The sequence below is a fragment of the Dryobates pubescens genome, chromosome 24 (genome assembly GCF_014839835.1).
Source record: "Dryobates pubescens isolate bDryPub1 chromosome 24, bDryPub1.pri, whole genome shotgun sequence".
NCBI lineage: Eukaryota > Metazoa > Chordata > Aves > Piciformes > Picidae > Dryobates > Dryobates pubescens.
Window position 1 is genome coordinate 16,219,027 of NC_071635.1, and position 20,395 is coordinate 16,239,421.

A 20,395-nucleotide genomic window follows, 5' to 3' on the forward strand; every position below is an offset into this window, starting at 1 on the left:
CCTCCAGCCAGGAGGCTTCCACCACCTCCCTGGGCAGCCTGGGCCAGGCTCTCACCACCCTCCTGGCCAACAACTTCTTCCTCACAGCCAATCTCCAGCTCCCCACTTCTAGCTCTGCTCCAGCCCCCCCAACTCCTATCCCTCCCTCACCCCCTCCAAAGTCCCTCCCCAGCTTTCCTGGAGCCCCCTGCAGCTCCTGGGAGGCCACCAGAAGGTCTCCTGGGAGCCTTCTCCTCTGCAGCCTGCACAACCCCAACTCTCTCAGGCTGTGCTCATTGAGTTCCAACCCCCTGCCATGGGCAGGGACACCTCCCACAGGACCAATATGCTTGAGGCTCCATCCAGCCTGGCTTACAGCATTCCAGGCTTGCAGCCTTGGAGAAGAGAAGACTCCAGGGGCACCTTAGAGCTGCCTTCCAGTACCTCATGGGAGGCTACAAGAAAGCTGCAGAGGGACTTTTCCTGAGGGTGTCTGGAGCCAGGCCAAGGGGAAATGGTTTGAAGCTGAGGGAGAGCAGGGTCAGGCTGGAGCTGAGGAAGAAGTTCTTCAGGAGGAGGGTGGTGAGACTCTGGCACAGGCTGCCCAGGGAGCTGCCTCCTGCCTGGAGGTGCTGAAGGCCAGGTTGGATGAGGCCTTGAGCACCCAAGTCCAGCTGAGAGGTGTCCCTGCCCATGGCAGGGGGTTGGAACTGCCATTAGGGTCCCTGCCCTTGGCAGGGAGGTTGGAACTGCCATTAGGGTCCCTGCCCATGGCCAGGGAACTGCCATTAGGGTCCCTGCCCATGGCAGGGGGGTTGGAACTGCCATTAGGGTCCCTGCCCATGGCCAGGGGGTTGGAACTGCCATTAGGGTCCCTGCCTATGGCAGGGAGGTTGGAACTGCCATTAGGGTCCCTGCCCTTGGCCAGGGGGTTGGAACTGCCATTAGGGTCCTTGCCCTTGGCCAGGGGGTTGGAACTGCCATTAGGGTCCCTGCCCTTGGCCAGGGGGTTGGAACTGCCATTAGGGTCCCTGCCCATGGCCAGGGGGTTGGAACTGCCATTAGGGTCCCTGCCCATGGCAGGGGGGTTGGAACTGCCATTAGGGTCCCTGCCCATGGCCAGGGGGTTGGAACTGCCATTAGGGTCCCTGCCCATGGCCAGGGAACTGCCATTAGGGTCCCTGCCCATGGCCAGGGGGTTGGAACTGCCATTAGGGTCCCTGCCCATGGCCAGGGGGTTGGAACTGCCATTAGGGTCCCTGCCCATGGCCAGGGGGTTGGAGCTGCCATTAGGGTCCCTGCCTATGGCAGGGAGGTTGGAACTGCCATTAGGGTCCCTGCCCATGGCCAGGGGGTTGGAACTGCCATTAGGGTCCCTGCCTATGGCAGGGAGGTTGGAACTGCCATTAGGGTCCCTGCCCATGGCCAGGGAACTGCCATTAGGGTCCCTGCCCATGGCCAGGGGGTTGGAACTGCCATTAGGGTCCCTGCCTATGGCAGGGAGGTTGGAACTGCCATTAGGGTCCCTGCCCTTGGCCAGGGGGTTGGAACTGCCATTAGGGTCCCTGCCCATGGCCAGGGGGTTGGAGCTGCCATTAGGGTCCCTGCCCTTGGCCAGGGGGTTGGAACTGCCCTTAGGGTCCCTGCCCATGGCCAGGGAACTGCCATTAGGGTCCCTGCCCATGGCCAGGGGGTTGGAACTGCCATTAGGGTCCCTGCCCATGGCCAGGGGGTTGGAACTGCCATTAGGGTCCCTGCCCTTGGCCAGGGGGTTGGAACTGCCATTAGGGTCCCTGCCCATGGCCAGGGGGTTGGAACTGCCATTAGGGTCCCTGCCCATGGCCAGGGAACTGCCATTAGGGTCCCTGCCCATGACCAGGGGGTTGGAACTGCCATTAGGGTCCCTGCCCATGGCCAGGGAACTGCCATTAGGGTCCCTGCCCATGGCCAGGGAACTGCCATTAGGGTCCCTGCCCTTGGCCAGGGGGTTGGAACTGCCCCTAGAGTCCCTGCCCATGGCCAGGGGGTTGGAACTGCCATTAGGGTCCCTGCCCATGGCAGGGGGGTTGGAACTGCCATTAGGGTCCCTGCCCATGGCAGGGGGGTTGGAGTGGATGATCTCTGAGGTGCATTCTGTGATTGTCTCTGGAAGGAGGAAGCTCCCTGGCACACAGCTCTGTGCAGAGGCTTCTCTCCTGCTGTGCCTTTGTTAGCTGTAGTCTGCAGGGCTGGTTCTAGCTTCTGCCTCCTGTGCTGCTTCCCTTACCAGCCCCTGGTTTGCTGCAGGGCTCAATCCTCTGCCCCTGCTGGCAAAGCAGAGCAGTCTGGAAGACACCAGAGCTTGGACAGCAGGGCAAAGCAGTGCTGGTTAGCTGCTCCACCCCACAGCTCTGCTCTCCCTTCCCATTCCAGGAGCTGACCAATGCCTTTGTGTCTCCTGCCAGGTCCATATTTATTCCCTGGGTATGGCACTCTTCTGGGGAGCTGACTATGAAGTTCCTCAAAGCCAGGTAAGTGTAGCTTGGCTTTCACTTCAGGTTGCAGATTCAGGCTTGGCAGCTTGACTGTTTATCTGCACTGGGGCTCAGCTGGCATCAGGAGGCACTGAGGAGTAAGATTTCCTTCCTCTGCTTGGAGGCTTTTCATCTGAATGCTGAGTCCAACTCCCCCCTGCCAGAGCAGGGGCACCCAGGGCAGGTCACAGAGGAACACATCCAGGGGAGCCTTGAGAGTCTCCAGAGGAGACTCCAGCACCTCTGTGGGCAGCCTGCCCCAGGGCTCTGCCACCCTTACACTCAAGAAGTTCCTCCTCATGCTTAGATGGAACCTCCTGTGGGCAAGTTTGTGCCCATTGCCCCTTGTCCTGCCACTGGGGAGCACTGGGAAGAGTCTGGCCCCATCCTCCTGACACCCACCCTGAGGTATTTGTAAGCACTGAGCAGCTGCCCCTCAGCCTCCTCTCCTCCAGCCTGACCAGCCCCAGGGCTCTCAGCCTCTCCTCACAGGAGAGATGTTCCAGGCCCCTCAGCACCTCACTGGCCCTCTGCTGGACTCTCTCCAGTAGCTCTCTGTCCCTTTTGAGGAGCCCACAGCTGGATGCAATATTCCAGCTGTGGCCTCAGCAGGGCAGAGCAGAGGAGGAGGAGAACCTCTCTCACTTGCCACACTCTTCTTGATGCACCCCAGGAGGCCCTTGGCCTTGAAGGATTGATCAGCATTGATCAGATCCCCCTCAGGCTGCTCTGCCCCAGGGCTCTCAGCCTCTCCTCCCCAGAGCTCTTCCAGTGCCCTCAGCACCTTTGGAGCCCTTTGCTGTGCCCTCTCCAGCAGTTCCCTGCCCTTGAGCTGTGCAGCCCAGAGCTGGACACAGTGCTCCAGCTGTGGCCTCAGCAGGGCAGAGCAGAGGGCCAGGAGAACCTCTCTCACCTGCTGGCCACAACTCTCCTGGATGCAGCCCAGGAGTCCCTTGGCCTCCTTGGCCACCAGGGCACATTGCTGGCTCAGGGTCACCCTGCTGGCCCCCAGCACTCCCAGCTGCCTTGCCCCAGAGCTGCTCTGCAGCAGCTCAGCCCCAGCCTGTGCTGCTCCCTGGGGTTGTTCTTCCCCAGCTGCAGGCCTCTCCCCTTCCCCCTCTTGAACCTCACTGCACTTCTCCAGCCCCAAGCTGTGCTGGGATGGAGCAGGAGCAGGTTGTGTGTGCTGTGCAAGACAGAGGAGGCAAGCAGAAGGCCTTCAGCTGGAGTTGCCTCTGATGGCCCTGACCAGTTCTGCACTTACCCAGGGGCTGAGCCATTGCCTGCGCCCCCAGACTGCTGCCCCGGCGCTCCCAGCTCCTCCTCCTCCAGAGCAGAAACCTGGCTTTTGGTTCTGGGCATGCCCCAGGTCACCCAGAAACCTGATCCTCCTGTTCCTCCTCTCCTTGTTTGCCTCTAGCCCATCAAGCTGGGAGACCACCTGAACAGCATCCTGCTGGGCATGTGTGAGGACGTGCTCTACGCCCGGGTGTCTGTGCGGACGGTGCTGGACGCCTGCAGTGCCCACGTGAGGAACACCAACTGTGCTCCTTCCTTCTCCTATGTGAAGCACTTGGTCAGGCTGGTGCTGGGGAGCCTGTCTGGGGTGAGTCTCTGCCAGCAAAAGCTCTCCCAGATCCTTGCAGGTCTGCCTGGTGGATTGTTAGTTGTATTCCTTAGCCCTGTCCTTCCCCCTGGCGTGCTCAGGGCCTCATCCTGTCACGGCTGCAGCAGCTGAGTGCTGAGCTGCAGCCAGAGCATTGAGAGCAGCAGCACAGGGAGGGGATTCTGCCCCTCTGCTCTGCTCTGCTCAGCCCCCACCTGCAGCACTGCCTCCAGCTCTGGGGCCCCCAGCACAAGGACCTGGAGCTGCTGGGGAGGCTCCAGAGGAGGCCACAGAGATGATCAGAGGCTGCAGAGCCTCCCCTGTGGGGCCAGGCTGGGAGAGTTGGGGCTGTGCAGCCTGGAGAGGAGAAGGCTCCAGGCAGACCTCAGAGCAGCCTCCCAGTACCTGAAGGGCTCCAGGAGAGCTGGGGAGGGACTTGGCCAAGGGCTGGGAGTGCCAGGCTGAGGAACAATGGCTTGGAGCTGGGAGAGGAGAGATTGAGAGTGGAGAGGAGGAAGAGATCCTTGAGAGTGAGGCTGGGGAGACTCTGGCACAGGCTGCCCAGGGAGGCTGTGGCTGCTTCCTGCCTGGAGGTGATCAAGGCCAGGCTGGATGAGGCCTTGAGCAAGCTGGGGCTGGTGGGAGGTGTCCCTGCACAGGGCAGGGTGGTCAGAAGTGAATGATCTTGGAGGTCTCTTCCAACCCAAGCCATGCTTTGCATGATTTCTCTGCTCTGGCCATGCTGGAGGCAGGCAGAGCAGTGGCTGTGGGTTGGAACTGCAGTGTGTGTGGGTTGCAACTGGAGAATCTTCAAGGTCACAGCATCACAGCATCACCAAGGCTGGAAGAGACCCCAAAGATCATCAGGTCCAACCTGGCACCACAGACCTCATGGCTAGACTATGGCACCAAGTGCCACATCCAAGCCCCTCTTGAACACCTCCAGGGATGGCGACTCCACCACCTCCCTGGGCAGCACATCCCAATGACCAATGAAGAACTCCATGAAGAACTTTCTCCTCACCTCCAGCCTAAACCTTCCCTGGCACAGCTTGAGACTGTGTCCTCTTGTTCTGCTGCTGGGGGCCTGGCAGAAGAGACCAACCCCCAGCTGGCTCCAACCTCCCTGCAGGGAGCTGCAGAGAGCAAGAAGGTCTCCCCTGAGCCTCCTCTTCTGCAGGCTAAGCAACCCCAGCTCCCTCAGCCTCTCCTCCCAGGGCTGTGCCCCAGACCCCTCCCCAGCCCTCTGCCCCAGCCCCCTCCCCAGCCCTGTGCCCCAGACCCCTCCCCAGCTTTGTTGCCCTTCTCTGGACACCTTCCAGCAGCTCAACCTCTTTCCTACCCTCAGGAGCCCAGAGCTGGACACAGGACTCAAGCTGTGGCCTCAGCAGTGCTGAGCACAGGGCACAAGGACTTCCCTGCTCCTGCTGGCCACACTCTGCCTGACCCAGGCCAGGCTGCCCTTGGCCTTCCTGGCCCCCTGGGCACACTGCTGGCTCCTGTTCAGGCAGCTGTCAGTCAGCATCCCCAGGTCCCTCTCTGCCTGGCTGCTCTCAGCCCCTCTGCCCCCAGCCTGTAGTTCCTCTCCAGGTCCTTTCCACCCTCCCCCAGTCTCGGACTCTGTGAGCTTCAGCTAAACTCTCTGTCCCTGTCTGATGGCTGAAGGGCAGCTGCTTCCCCGTGGTGTGAGCTCCCCCAGTGCCTGACTTGGTGTTCCTGCCCCTCCTGCAGGTGGATCAGCTCTCCTGCAACGGAGACAGGAGGCTGCAGCCCGACAGGAGCCAGGCCATCCGGGAGAGGCTGAGGGGAAAAGGACTTCCCACAGGTGAGAGCTGCAGTGCTGTAAGCCTGGGGCAGGACCAGCTCTGGCTGGATGCTGGCTGGTAGAGGATGGAATGGGATGGGATGGCATGGCATGGGATGGGATGGGATGGAGTGGGATAGGATAGAATAGAATGGGATGGGATGGGATGGGATAGGATAGAATAGAATAGGATGGGATGGGATGGGATAGGATAGAATAGAATGGAATGGGATGGAATGGAATAGGATGGAATGGAATGGGATGGAATGGAATGGAATACGATGGAATGGAGTGGGATGGAATGGGATGGAATAGGATGGAATGGAATGGGATGGGATGGAATGGAATGGAATGGAGTGGAATGGAATAGAATGGAATGAAGTGGAATGGAATGGGATGGAATGGAATGGAATGGGATAGAATGGAATGGAGTGGAATGGAATAGAATGGGATGGAATGGGATGGGATGGAATAGAATAAAATGGAATGGAATGGAGTGGAATGGGATGGAATGGAATGAGATGGAATGGAATGGAATGGAATGGAATGAGATGGAATGGAATGAGATGGAATGGAATGGAATGGAATGGAATGGGATAGGATGGAATGGAGTGGAATGGAATGGGATGGGATGGAATGGGATGGGATGGAATAGAATAAAATGGAATGGAATGGAGTGGAATGGGATGGAATGGAATGGAATGGGATAGGATGGAATGGAATGGGATGGAATACAATACAATCCATAAGGTTGGAAAAGACCTCAAAGGTCATCAAGTCCAAGCTGGCACCCAACCCCTCCTGACAACTAAACCCTGGCTCCAAGTGCCACAGCCAATCCCCTCTTGAACACCCCCAGGGCTGGGGACTCCACCACCTCCCTGGGCAGCTCATCCCAGTGGCCAATTCCTCTTGCTGGGAAGAACTTTCTCCTCCCCTCCAGCTTCAACCTCCCCTGGCACAGCTTGAGACTGTGTCCTCTTGTTCTGGGGCTGGTTGCTAGAGAGAAGAGACCAACCCCCAGCTGGCTCCAACCTCCCTGCAGGGAGCTGCAGAGAGCAAGAAGGTCTCCCCTGAGCCTCCTCTTCTGCAGGCTAAGCAACCCCAGCTCCCTCAGCCTCTCCTCACAGGGCTGTGCCCCAGACCCCTCCCCAGCCTCATTGCCCTTGGACTTGGTGGCACTCACAGAGCCCTGGTGGTCCATTGTGTGGCTCAGTGTTTGTGCTGGTGACAGGAGGAGGATTGTGTCAAGGAGTTACAGAACACACAGAATTAAGCAGGTTGGAAAAGAGCCTTTGAGGTCATCAAGTCCAAGCTGTCACCCAGCACCTCCCAATCAACTGAACCATGGCATCCAGTCTTCCTTTAAACACCTCCAGGGGTGGTGACTCCACCACCTCCCTGGGCAGCTCATCCCAGTTCCACATTCAGTGTCTTCTATTCCAGTCCAGTCCTGATGGTAGGGAGAGGGCTGAAAGGCTCTCAGCCAAAACCTTTCTTTCTGGAGAAAGAGAATTTTCAGCTCCAGGCAGCCCAGCTAAAGGAAAAGGAAGCAGCATCCTACCTTCCTCTGGGTTCTGCTTGCTCTTCAGAGCTCTCACTGCTCCACAGCCTCTTTCAGAGCATCAGAGAGTCACAGAGCTGGCAGGGTTGGAAGGGACCCCAAGGACCATCCATGGGCAGGGACACCTCACACCACAGCAGGTTGCTCACAGCCACCTCCAGCCTGGCTGCAAACACCTCCAGGTTTTGAGAGTAGAGATGAGAAAGAAAGTGTTGAGAGTGAGGCTGGGGAGACTCTGGCATAGGCTGCCCAGGGAGGCTGTGGCTGCCTCCTGCCTGGAGGGGTTTGAAGCCAGGTTGGATGCCTTGAGCAAGCTGGGGCTGGTGGGAGACTGAGAGAGTTGGGGCTGTGCAGCCTGGAGAAGAGAAGGCTCCCAGGAGACCTTCTGGTGGCCTTCCAGGATCTGCAGGGGGCTGCAAGCAAGCTGGGGAGGGACTGTGGCCAAGGGCTGGGAGTGCCAGGCTGAGCAACAATGGCTTTGAGCTGGGAGAGGAGAGACTGAGAGTGGAGAGGAGGAAGAGATCCTTGAGAGTGAGGCTGGGGAGACTCTGGCACAGGCTGCCCAGGGAGGCTGTGGCTGCCTCCTGCCTGGAGGTGTCCAAGGCCAGGCTGGATGAGGCCCTGAGCAAGCTGGGGCTGGTGGGAGGTGTCCCTGCCCATGGAGCTGGATGATCTTCAGGGTCTTCTCCTAACCATTCTGGGATCCTTGACCAAAACAAGAGGAATGAAGTACTGAAGAGCAGCTTTATGATACTTTGGAGCCTCTAGATGAAGCCTGGGAGTGATGCAGACAAACTCCTGCCTGCACTGGCCCAGGGATGCACAAACATTCACTGCCTGTGCTGCCTCACAGTGGTGGGGGCTCTCTGCCAATGTGTGCACTTCCAACCCATGGCAGAGCAACAGGGGGCAGGGGATGAGTGCTTTGAGGGCAGAGGACTTGGCTGCTCAGGGCCTCATCCAGCCTGGCCTTGAACAACCCCCAGGCAGGAGGCAGCCACAGCCTCCCTGGGCAGCCTGTGCCAGAGTCTCCCCAGCCTCACTCTCAAGGATCTCTTCCTCCTCTCCACTCTCAGTCTCTCCTCTCCCTGCTCCAAGCCATTGTTCCTCAGCCTGGCACTCCCAGCCCTTGGCCAGAGTCCCTCCCCAGCTCTCCTGGAGCCCTTCAGGGACTGGAAGGCTGCTCTGAGTTTTTCTAGAACCTTCCTTCTCCAGGCTGCACAGCCCCAGCTCTCCCAGCCTGAGACTCCTGTGCCAGAGTCTCAGCACCCTCCTGCTGAAGAACTTCTTCCTCATCTCCAGTCTGGCCCTGCTCTGCCTCAGCTTCCAACCATTCCCCCTTGGCCTGGCTCCAGACACCCTCAGGCAAAGTCTCTCTGCAGCCTTCCTGCAGGATCCCTGTAGGTCCTGGCAGGCAGCTCTGAGGTCTGCCTGCAGCCTTCTCCTCTCCAGGCTGCACAGCCCCAGCTCTCCCAGCCTGGCCCCACAGGGGAGCTTCTGCAGCCCTCTGATGATCTTCATGGCCTCCTCTGGAGCCTCTCCAGCAGCTCCAGCTCCTTGTGCTGGGGGCCCCAGAGCTGGAGGCAGTGCTGCAGGTGGGGGCTGAGCAGAGCAGAGCAGAGGGGCAGAATCCCCTCCCTGTGCTGCTGCTCTCCTATGCTGCAGGGATGCAGCCCAGAAGAGGTTTGGTTTCTGGGCTGCCAGTGAGCATTGCCTGCTCAGCTGAGTTTCAGACTCTGAACTGCCATCTGGCCCTCTCCTTGTGGCTGCTCAGTCTCTGAGCTCATCCTGGCTATAATTAGTGCTCCCTTTTCCAGCCCTCTAAAAGCCTTGCCCCAGGGCAGCTGCTCTGTGCTGCTATTGACAGGGTTTGCACCAGCAAATCACCAGCCCAGGACAGCAGCAGGCATTGAATGGCCCTGAAGCAGATGGGAGCTGCCTCAGTCACACAGGGCACCCAGGACCCTGCCTGCTCACTGACTCCAGCACAGACCTCCCCAGGCCTGCCAAGTGGAACTGAAATCAGCAGAGAATGCTCAGGGCTGGAAGGGAGCTGCAGAGCCCCTGCAGGCCAAGCCCCTGCCCTCAGCAGGGACATCCTCCCCTGCAGCAGCTTGCCCAGAGCCCTCTCCAGCCTCCCCTGCAAGCTCTCCAGCCATGGGGCCACAACCACCTCCCTGGGCAACCTCTTGCAGGCTTCCAGCAGCCTCCTGGGGCACAACTTGTTCCTCACATCCAAGCTCCAGCTGCTCTGCTCTCATCTCAAACCATCACAGAATGACCAAGGTTGGAAGAGACCTCAGAGATCATCAGGCCCAACCTGTCACCACAGACCTCAGGACTAAACCATGGCTCCAAGTGCCACATCCAATCCCTTCCTGAACACCTCCAGGGATGGGGTCTCCACCACCTCCCTGGGCAGCACATCCCAGTGGCTAACAACTCTCTCAGTGAAGAACTTTCCCTGCAGCCCTTTGGCAGCAGTCCCTCTGCAGCCTGCTTGCAGCCCCTGCAGGGACTGGCAGCTGCTCTGGGCTCTGCCTGCAGCCTTCTCTCCTCCAGGCTCAACACCCCCAGCTCCCTCAGCCTGCCCCCAGGGCAGAGATTCTCCAGCCCCCTGAGCATTTCCTTGGCCTCCTCTGGAGCCTCTGCAGCAGGTTCATGTTCTTCTTGTGCTGAGTGCCCCAGCTCTGGCCCCAGCCCTGCAGGTGAGGTCTCCCCAGGGCAGAGCAGAGGGGCAGGATCCCTCTCTCCAGCTCTGGCCCCAGCCCTGCAGGTGAGGCTTCCCCAGGGCAGAGCAGAGGGGCAGGATCCCTCTCTCCAGCTCTGGCCCCAGCCCTGCAGGTGAGGTCTCCCCAGGGCACAGCAGAGGGGCAGGATCCCTCTCTCCAGCTCTGGCCCCAGCCCTGCAGGTGAGGTCTCCCCAGGGCAGAGCAGAGGGGCAGGATCCCTCTCTCCAGCTCTGGCCCCAGCCCTGCAGGTGAGGTCTCCCCAGGGCAGAGCAGAGGGGCAGGATCCCTCTCTCCAGCTCTGGCCCCAGCCCTGCAGGTGAGGTCTCCCCAGGGCAGAGCAGAGGGGCAGGATCCCTCTCTCCAGCTCTGGCCCCAGCCCTGCAGGTGAGGTCTCCCCAGGGCACAGCAGAGGGGCAGGATCCCTCTCTCCAGCTCTGGCCACCCTGCTTTGGATGCAGCCCAGGCTGCCCTTGGCCTCCTGTGCTGCCAGTGCCCACTGCTGGCTCCTGGTCAGCTTTCCCCCCTCCCCAGCACCCCCATAGCTCAGACCTTGTTCCTGCCCTCCAGCCACCCAGCCTGGGCCCTTTTGCTCCTGCTCAGTCCATTTTCTCCTGCATTCTGCTTTGGCTCTGTGAAAACCAAATGATCCCCAGGGCCAGGCCCCAGGTGTGAGCTCCCTCAGCCTGCTCATTGCAGGGCTGGGTGCAAGCACACAGCTGGAGGTCAGCAAAGAAACAAACCCCAGCCTTAATTCCACTGGGTGGAAAACCCTCCCCTGGGAGCACAGGGCTGGGGATTCTGCCTTCCCACTGCCTCCTCAGTGCTGCCAAACTGAGGGGGTGGAGAACAACTTCCAGAGCTCAGTGAAGCTGCAGTGGAAGCTCAGAGGAAGGTTTCTGGGGCTGCTCTTCACAAACTTAGTCCTCTCCTGCTCCAGAAGGCAAGGCAGCCTGCTCCCAGTGTGTGCTTCTGCTTGCAGCTGGCACTGCTGGGGATCTTCTCCATGGGGCCTTTGAGATGTGACCAACAGGAGCCAGCACTGGTCCCTGGCAGCCCAGAGCCAGCTGAGTGCTGAGCTGCAGCCAGAGCAGGGAGAGCAGCAGCACAGGGAGGGGATTCTGCCCCTCTGCTCTGCTCTGCTCAGCCCCCACCTGCAGCACTGCCTCCAGCTCTGGGGCCCCCAGCACAAGGACCTGGAGCTGCTGGAGAGGCTCCAGAGGAGGCCACAGAGATGCTCAGAGGGCTGCAGAGCCTCTGCTGTGGGGAGCTAGGGCTGTTCAGCCTGGAGGAGAGAAGGCTCCAGGGAGACCTCAGAGGGCCAAGGGGGAATGGTTGGAAGCTGAGGCAGAGCAGGGCCAGACAGGAGCTGAGGAAGAAGTTCTTCAGCAGGAGGGTGCTGAGACTCTGGCACAGGAGTCTCAGGCTGGAGAGCTGGGGCTGTGCAGCCTGGAGAAGGAAGGGTCTAGAACAACTCAGAGCAGCCTTCCAGTCCCTGAAGGGTACTGTGTGTTCCTCTGTGAGTTTCTCCTGTGAGAAATCTCCTTGCTGTGAGGCTGCTGGAGCCTGGAGCAGGCTGCCCAGGGAGGTGCTGGAGCCTCCTGCTCTGCAGAGCTTCCAGCCCCACCTGGATGTGTTCCTGTGTGCCCTGCCTGGGTGCCCCTGCTCTGGCAGGGGCTTGGACTGGATGAGCTCCAGAGGTCCCTTCCAACCCCTCCCATGCTGTGGCTCTGGGCAGTCTTGGGTTGAGACTTGGCCAAATCAGCCACATGAAGACCTCAGACTGGTTAACATCTTTGTCACCATCCCCAGCAGAGGCAGGAAGCTGTCAGCTGAGAACAGCTCCTGTGGTGGACAGGGGGTGAGGTGTGAAGGGCACAAATTGGATGTGACTTGGCTGGGAGAGCTGGGGCTGTGCAGCCTGGAGGAGAGAAGGCTCCAGGGAGACCTCAGAGCAGCTTCCAGTACCTGAAGGGCTCCAGGAGAGCTGGGGAGGGACTTGGCCAAGGGCTGGGAGTGCCAGGCTGAGGAACAATGGCTTTGAGCTGGGAGAGGAGAGACTGAGAGTGGAGATGAGGAAGAGATCCTTGAGAGTGAGGCTGGGGAGCCTCTGGCACAGGCTGCCCAGGGAGGCTGTGGCTGCCCCCTCCCTGGAGCCTGGCAGAGGCCTTGGTGCTCTGGGCTGTTTTGCTGGAGGAGCCCTTGCAGTCCACAGCAGCCTGCAAACCCTTCTGCTGAAGGCTTTAGAGCTCAGCTCTTCCTCCCAGAGCTTGCAGCAGGCCCTGTGCCCAGCTCACCCCTCCCTTCCCACAGCAGGGAGCACTTCAGCCTGCAGCCAGCCTGTGCTTCCCACTTCCAAGGAGCAGCAAGCAGGAGGAGGCCATTCCAAGCCTTCAGCCCACAGCCCACATCTGGCTCTGTTGTCTTCTGCTTGGCTCTTAGCCTGCCCCAAAGGGACTGCAAATGCAACTCCTCCAGCAGCTACCCACTCATGTTCAAGGGGCTAACCACACTGTCCTGGGATAAAGAGGGCTGGGTTGTCCTGTTCTCTGGGTGGAGATGGTGTGGGAGATGTTTTTGAACCTCCTCTGTGATCATTTCCTCTCTGGCAGGGCTGCTCTGGGCTTCCACACAGTGTCTGCCTGACCCCTCCAGCCCCTGGCTGCTGCTCACCCTCCCCACACCCCCAGGGGTCTCTATCACACAATAGGAGGGATTGGAAGGGACCCCTGGAGATCATCCAGTCCAGGCCCCTGGCCAAGCAGCATCACCTAGAAGGTCACCCAGGAGCACAGCCAGGAGGGTTCTGAATGTGCCCAGAGATGGAGACTCCACCACCCCTCTGGGCAGCCTGCCCCAGGCCTCCCTCACCCTTACAGCACAGAAGTTCCTCCTCATGCTCAGATCAGCTTCTGCTGTTCCACTTTGTGCCCTTCCCCCTTGTGCTGTCCCTGGGCACCACTGAGCAGAGCCTGGCCCCATCCCCCTGACCCCCACCCTTGAAGGATTGATCAGCATTGAGCAGGTCCCCCTCAGGCTGCTCTGCTCCAGGCTGAACAGCCCCAGGGCTCTCAGCCTCTCCTCCCCAGAGCTCTTCCAGTGCCCTCAGCACCTTTGGAGCCCTTTGCTGTGCCCTCTGCACCAAGTCCCTGCCCTTGGGCTGTGCAGCCCAGAGCTGGACACAGTGCTCCAGCTGTGGCCTCAGCAGGGCAGAGCAGAGGGCCAGGAGAACCTCTCTCACCTGCTGGCCACAGCTCTCCTGGATGCAGCCCAGGAGTCCCTTGGCCTCCTTGGCCACCAGGGCACATTGCTGGCTCAGGGTCACCCTGCTGGCCCCCAGCACTCCCAGCTGCCTTGCCCCAGAGCTGCTCTGCAGCAGCTCAGCCCCAGCCTGTGCTGCTCCCTGGGGTTGTTCTTCCCCAGCTGCAGGCCTCTCCCCTTCCCCCTCTTGAACCTCACTGCACTTCTCCAGCCCCAAGCTGTGCTGGGATGGAGCAGGAGCAGGTTGTGTGTGCTGTGCAAGACAGAGGAGGCAAGCAGAAGGCCTTCAGCTGGAGTTGGCTCTGATGGCCCTGACCAGTTCTGCACTTACCCAGGGGCTGAGCCATTGCCTGCGCCCCCAGACTGCTGCACAGCTAATTGCAGAGAGGCTGAGCTGAGTGAGGGCCAGAGAGCAGCTCCCATGCTCAGAGCACATGGGAGCAACCAAACTGCTGTCCCTGTGAGTGAGAGATGGTTTGTGACTGACCCTGCTGGCAGGGGATGGATGGAGCTGCACTCAGAGCTGAAGCCTCTGGAAGAAGAAGAAAGCAGCTCCATGGTGAGTCCTGTGTCCAGCTCTGGGCCCCTCAGGGTAGGAGAGAGGTTGAGCTGCTGGAAGGTGTCCAGAGAAGGGCAACAAAGCTGGGGAGGGGTCTGGGGCACAGCCCTGGGAGGAGAGGCTGAGGGAGCTGGGGTTGCTTAGCCTGCAGAAGAGGAGGCTCAGGGGAGACCTTCTTGCTCTCTGCAACTCCCTGCAGGGAGGTTGGAGCCAGCTGGGGGTTGGTCTCTTCTGCCAGGCCCCCAGCAGCAGAACAAGAGGACACAGTCTCAAGCTGTGCCAGGGGAGGTTGAGGCTGGAGGGGAGGAGAAATTCTTCCCAGCAAGAGAGATTGGCCACTGGGATGAGCTGCCCAGGGAGGTGGTGGAGTCCCCATCCCTGGAGGTGTTTAGGAACAGCCTGGCTGAGGCCCTTGGTGCCATGGTTGAGTTGCTCAGATGGTGCTGGGGGAGAGGTTGGACTGGATGAGCTCTGAGGTCTTTTCCAACCTGGTTCTGTTCTGTTCTGTTCTATTCTATTCTATTCTATTCTATTCTATCAAATGTTAGATAGAATCATGGAATTGTGGTGGCTGGAGAAGCCCTCCCAGATCATCCAGTCCAACCTTCAACCCAAACCACCATGGCCACAGCTTGCTGCAACCCCTCCAGCCATGTGGACTCCACCGCCTCCCTGGGCAGCCTCTGCCAAGCCCTGACCATGCTGGCACCAAAGAGATTCTTCCTCCTCTCCAACCTGAGCCTCCCCTGGGGCAGCCTGAGGCCATTGCCTCTCCTCCTGGCCCTTGTTCCTGGGGAGCAGAGCCCAACCCCCCCTGGCTGCAGCCTCCTCTCAGGGAGCTGCAGAGAGCAAGGAGGTCTCCCTCAGCCTCCTCTGCTCCACACTCCCCACCCCCAGCTCCCTCAGCTGCTCCTCCCCAGCCCTCTTCCCCAGACCCTTCCCCACCTTTCCTGCCCTTCCCTGGCCCTGCTCCAGCTCCTCAAGGTCCTCCTTGCAGCCAGGAGCCCAAAGCTGAGCCCAGCCCTCAAGCTGTGGCCTCCCCAGTGCTGAGCCCAGGGGCACCATCCCTGCCCTGCTGGTGAAAGGGGTTTGGATGATTGGGTTTTCATGTTGGCCCCACAAGGGGATTCTGTTGTGAGCTCCTGGTGCTTTAATTGTTGTGTTTCTTGTCTCTGCTCCCTCACAGTGTGTGAGACTGTGGAGTCAGGCAATTACCCCTAATTGCAGCTGGATGCTGCACAGCAATTAGGAATAATTGCACTCATGTAACATGAAGGAGAGGATAAACAGCCAGGGGCAGGACGGGAGCTCAGGAAGCCAGGTACTGCTCAGAGGAGCAGGGAGAGGAGTTCAGGTCAGCAGAGCAGTGGCTGGGGAAGGGGGACAAGCCACCTTTGAACCTCTCAGTGCTCTGCTGGTAAGAGGACACAGTCCCAAGCTGTGCCAGGGGAGGTTCAGGCTGGAGGGGAGGAGAAAGTTCTTCCCAGAGAGAGTTCTTAGCCACTGGGATGAGCTGCCCAGGGAGGTGGTGGAGTCCCCATCCCTGGAGGTGTTCCAGAGGGGATTGGATGTGGCACTTGGTTTAGTCCTGAGGTCTGTGGTGACAGCTTGGGCTTGATGATCTTTGAGGCCTCTTCCATCCTTGTTGATGATTCTGTGTCTTCACTGCTCATGGCTTGTTCTGGCACCACAGCATCACAGAATGGAAGGGACCTCTGGAGCTCATCCAGTCCAACCCCCTGCCAGGGCAGGGCACCCAGGGCAGGTCCCCCAGGGCAGGGCACCCAGGGCACACCCAGGGGGGTTGGAAGCTCTCCAGAGCAGGAGGCTCCACAACCTCTCTGGCAGCCTGCTCCAGGCTCCAGCAGCCTCACCCCAAAGCAGTTTCTCCTCCTGCTGAGGTGGAACCTCCTGGCTCCCAGTCTGTGCCCACTGCCCCTTGGCCTGTCCCAGGGCACCACTGAGCAGAGCCTGGCCCCTGCTGCTTGCCCCCCACCCCTCAGCTCTTGAGAGGCATTGATCAGATCCCCCTCAGCCTTCTCCCCTCCAGGCCAAGCAGCCTCAGGGCTCTCAGCCTCTCCTCCTCACCCAGCTGTTCCAAGCCCTTCAGCATCCTCACATCTGCCTCCAGTAGATCCCTGCCCCTCCTCACAGAGAAGTCTCTGGCCTTTTACAGCCTTGAAGCATGAAGCAGCTGCAGTGGGCTGCAGGGAGGCACTGGGTGTGTTTAGTGGAGCAAAGATGCTTGAGGTAGGGCTTCAGAGTTTGCAGTGGGAATCCAAACCACTTTGGAAAGGGAGGTCCACAACGGGGGGCTCCATCCATTGGAGTTCAGCCACAGCAGTCAGGCTCCTGCTGGTTGTAGCTGGGATCTTTATTCCTCATGCAGAGCTGGTTGCTGCTGGCTCTGCCTCTCCTCTGCCCAAGCACTGCAGCAGGAAAGCTGGGGGGGAATCAGCTTGGTGCAGCTAAGGGGAAGGGAATAAGGCTAAGTGCAGTTGGGTCAGGGCAATGCCAAGCACAGAGCCAGGCTGGGGGAGGAGTAGCTCAGGAGCAGCCTGCAGGAGAAGGCCTTGGGGGGGTCAGGTGGTGACAAAGTGCCCAGGAGCCAGCACTGGTCCCTGGCAGCCCAGAGCCAGCTGAGTGCTGAGCTGCAGCCAGAGCAGGGAGAGAGCAGCAGCACAGGGAGGGGATTCTGCCCCTCTGCTCTGCTCTGCTCAGCCCCCACCTGCAGCACTGCCTCCAGCTCCAGCACAAGGACCTGGAGCTGCTGGGGAGGCTCCAGAGGAGGCCATGGAGATGATCAGAGGGCTGCAGAAGCTCCCCTGTGGGGCCAGGCTGGGAGAGCTGGGGCTGTGCAGCCTGGAGAGGAGAAGGCTGCAGGCAGACCTCAGAGCTGCCTGCCAGGACCTACAGGGATCCTGCAGGAAGGCTGCAGAGAGACTTTGCCTGAGGGTGTCTGGAGCCAGGCCAAGGGGGAATGGTTGGAAGCTGAGGCAGAGCAGGGCCAGACTGGAGCTGAGGAAGAAGTTCTTCAGCAGGAGGGTGCTGAGACTCTGGCACAGGAGTCTCAGGCTGGAGAGCTGGGGCTGTGCAGCCTGGAGAAGGAAGGGTCTAGAACAACTCAGAGCAGCCTTCCAGTCCCTGAAGGGTACTGTGTGTTCCTGTGTGAGTTTCTCCTGTGAGAAATCTCCTTGCTGTGAGGCTGCTGGAGCCTGGAGCAGGCTGCCCAGGGAGGTGCTGGAGCCTCCTGCTCTGCAGAGCTTCCAAACCTGCCTGGATGTGTTCCTGTGTGCCCTGCCTGGGTGCCCCTGCTCTGGCAGGGGCTTGGACTGGATGAGCTCCAGAGGTCCCTTCCAACCCCTCCCATGCTGTGGCTCTGGGCAGTCTTGGGTTGAGACTTGGCCAAATCAGCCACATGAAGACCTCAGACTGGTTAACATCTTTGTCACCATCCCCAGCAGAGGCAGGAAGCTGTCAGCTGAGAACAGATCCTGTGGTGGACAGGGGGTGAGGTGTGAAGGGCACAAATTGGATGTGACTTGGCTGGGAGAGCTGGGGCTGTGCAGCCTGGAGGAGAGAAGGCTGCAGGGAGACCTCAGAGCAGCTTCCAGTACCTGAAGGGCTCCAGGAGAGCTGGGGAGGGACTTGGCCAAGGGCTGGGAGTGGTGGAGAATGGTGCCACAGCCAGCTGGCAGCCAGGCACCAGGGATCAGTACTGGGCTCTGTCCTCTTTAACATCTTCATTGATGATCTGGAGGAGGGGATGGAGTCCATCAGCAGTGAATGTGCAGCTGACAGCAAGCTGGGGGCAGAAGGGCTCTGCAGAGGGACCTGGCCAGGCTGGGCAGATGGGCAGAGGCCAACAGGATGGCATTCACCAAGTCCAAGTGCCAGGGGCTGCACTTTGGCCACAGCAACCCCAGGCAGTGCCACAGGCTGGGGGCAGAGGGGCTGAGAGCAGCCAGGCAGAGGGGGACCTGGGGGTGCTGATTGACAGCTGGCTGAACATGAGGCAGCAGTGTGCCCAGGGGGCCAAGAGGGCCAAGGGCAGCCTGGCCTGGGTCAGGCAGAGTGTGGCCAGCAGGAGCAGGGAAGTCCTTGTGCCCTGTGCTCAGCACTGCTGAGGCCACAGCTTGAGTCCTGTGTCCAGCTCTGGGCTCCTGAGGCTAGGAAAGAGGTTGAGCTGCTGGAAGGTGTCCAGAGAAGGGCAACAAAGCTGGGGAGGGGTCTGGGGCACAGGGCTGGGGAGGGGTCTGGGGCACAGCCCTGTGAGGAGAGGCTGAGGGAGCTGGGGTTGCTCAGCCTGCAGAAGAGGAGGCTCAGGGGAGACCTTCTTGCTCTCTCCAACTCCCTGCAGGGAGGTTGGAGCCAGCTGGGGGTTGGGCTCTTCTGCCAGGCCCCCAGCAGCAGAACAAGAGGACACAATCTCAAGCTGTGCCAGGGGAGGTTTAGGCTGGAGGGGAGGAGAAAGTTCTTCCCAGACAGAGAGATTGGCCACTGGGATGAGCTGCCCAGGGAGGTGGTGGAGTCCCCATCCCTGGAGGTGTTGAGGAAGAGCCTGGCTGAGGCCCTTGGTGCCATGGTTGAGTTGATCAGAGGGTGCTGGGGGAGAGGTTGGACTGGATGAGCTCAAAGGTCTTTTCCAAGCTGGTTGATCCTATCCTATCCTATCCTATCCTATCCTATCCTATCCTATCCTATCCTATCCTATCCTATCCTATCCTATCCTACTCTACCCTACCCTACCCTATCCTATGCTGTCCTGGTCTATTCTATTCTATTCTATTCTATTCTATTCTATTCTATTCTATTCTATTCTATTCTATTCTATTCTATTCTATTCTATTCCATTCCATTCCATTCCATTCCACTCCATTCCATTCCATTCCATTCTATCCTATTCTATCCTATCCTCTTCCAACCCCTCCTATTGTGTGATAGAGCCCCCTGGGGGTGTGGGGAGGGTGGCCAGCAGCCAGGGGCTGGAGGGGTCAGGCAGACACTGTGTGGAAGCCCAGAGCAGCCCTGCCAGAGCGGCAGTGATCACAGAGGAGGTTCAAAACCATCTCCCACACCATCTCCACCCAGAGAACAGGACAACCCAGCCCTCTTGCCCTCCAGAGGTGCCTTCCAGCCCCTGCCATGCTGTGGTTGTGTGTGTGGGGGGTGCTCAGCACGGCGTGGGGCAGGCAGCAGCCGGTGGCTGCAGGGCAGCTCCCATCGGTGGCTGTCTCCCCGCAGGCACAGCCGACGGCCGCAGGGCTCCCTTCTGCCAGCGGCCCCCGCTCCACAAAGGACTCAGCAAGTCCCTGGGCTTCCTCTCCATCATCAGAGGCACACAAGGGGAGGAGGAAGAGTTCCTGCAGGGCCTCTCAGCAGCCTCCAGCTCGGGGCAGGAGGATGGCTTCTGCCCTCACGGGTGCAGGGGCGGCGAGCCGGGCAGGAGAGGTGCCCCCGGCGCCGCCGCCCCCAGGCGCAAAGTCTGGGCTTCCTCCACCGACCTGCTGTGCTCCAGCGAGCAGGCAGCCGAGGGGGAGCCCGCTGGGGGCTGCCCCGGGCACGGCCCGCGGGGGGAAGCGCCCCCAGCCCGGCCCCGTGCCGCCGCCAGGAGCAGGGAAGCCAGGCACTCGGACGGCGGCGTGGCGCCCGACCTCTTCGGCCCCCAGAAGCCGGAGCCGGGGCGCCCCGGGGCTGAGCCCTCCACCTCTGCCGCCATCTCCAGCGCCTTTGACAGGATCAGGGAGAGGCAGAAGAAGCTGCAGCTCCTGAGGGAAGCTATGAACGTGGAAGGTCAGTGAAGCTCGGGGGCTGCGGCCGGCGAGCGCAGGTCTGTCCTTGGCGGCAGGCTGAGCCCTCCTGCAGCCGCGCCGGAGGGTGCCCAGCTGCAGCCCTCTCTGCCTGGCTCCTCTCCACTTGCTGCCCTCTGCCTCCTGCAGCCAGCAGCAAGGGGCACGCAGGGGCTGGCTGCAGAGCTAAAGTCTCCTTTATCCCTTGACTCTGTTCTGCTGAGTCCCTGCCTCCAGCTCTGGAGTGTTGGGCGGCAGGGCAAGAGAGGGGATCCTGCCCCTGGGCTCTGCTCTGCTCAGCCCCCACCTCCAGCCCTGCCTCCAGAGGGGATCCTGCCCCTGGGCTCTGCTCTGCTCAGCCCCCACCTCCAGCCCTGCCCCCAGAGGGGATCCTGCCCCTGGGCTCTGCTCTGCTCAGCCCCCACCTCCAGCCCTGCCTCCAGAGGGGATCCTGCCCCTGGGCTCTGCTCTTCTCAGCCCCCACCTCCAGCCCTGCCTCCAGAGGGGATCCTGCCCCTGGGCTCTGCTCTGCTCAGCCCCCACCTCCAGCCCTGCCTCCAGAGGGGATCCTGCCCCTGGGCTCTGCTCTGC

General features: G+C 60.4%; 1 protein-coding gene across 1 annotated transcript in view; it reads left to right on the forward strand.

Moving 5' to 3' along the window:
- The window catches only part of PTPN13 (protein tyrosine phosphatase non-receptor type 13), a 161,889-nt gene that overhangs the window by 43,406 nt on the left and 98,088 nt on the right, over positions 1–20,395 (forward strand). The window contains exons 3-6 of the mRNA XM_054172520.1: positions 2,424–2,489; positions 3,913–4,098; positions 5,830–5,944; positions 19,260–19,808. Of these exons, the coding sequence (XP_054028495.1) occupies positions 2,424–2,489; positions 3,913–4,098; positions 5,830–5,944; positions 19,260–19,808 (916 nt within the window). The remainder of the gene's footprint in view (positions 1–2,423; positions 2,490–3,912; positions 4,099–5,829; positions 5,945–19,259; positions 19,809–20,395) is intronic.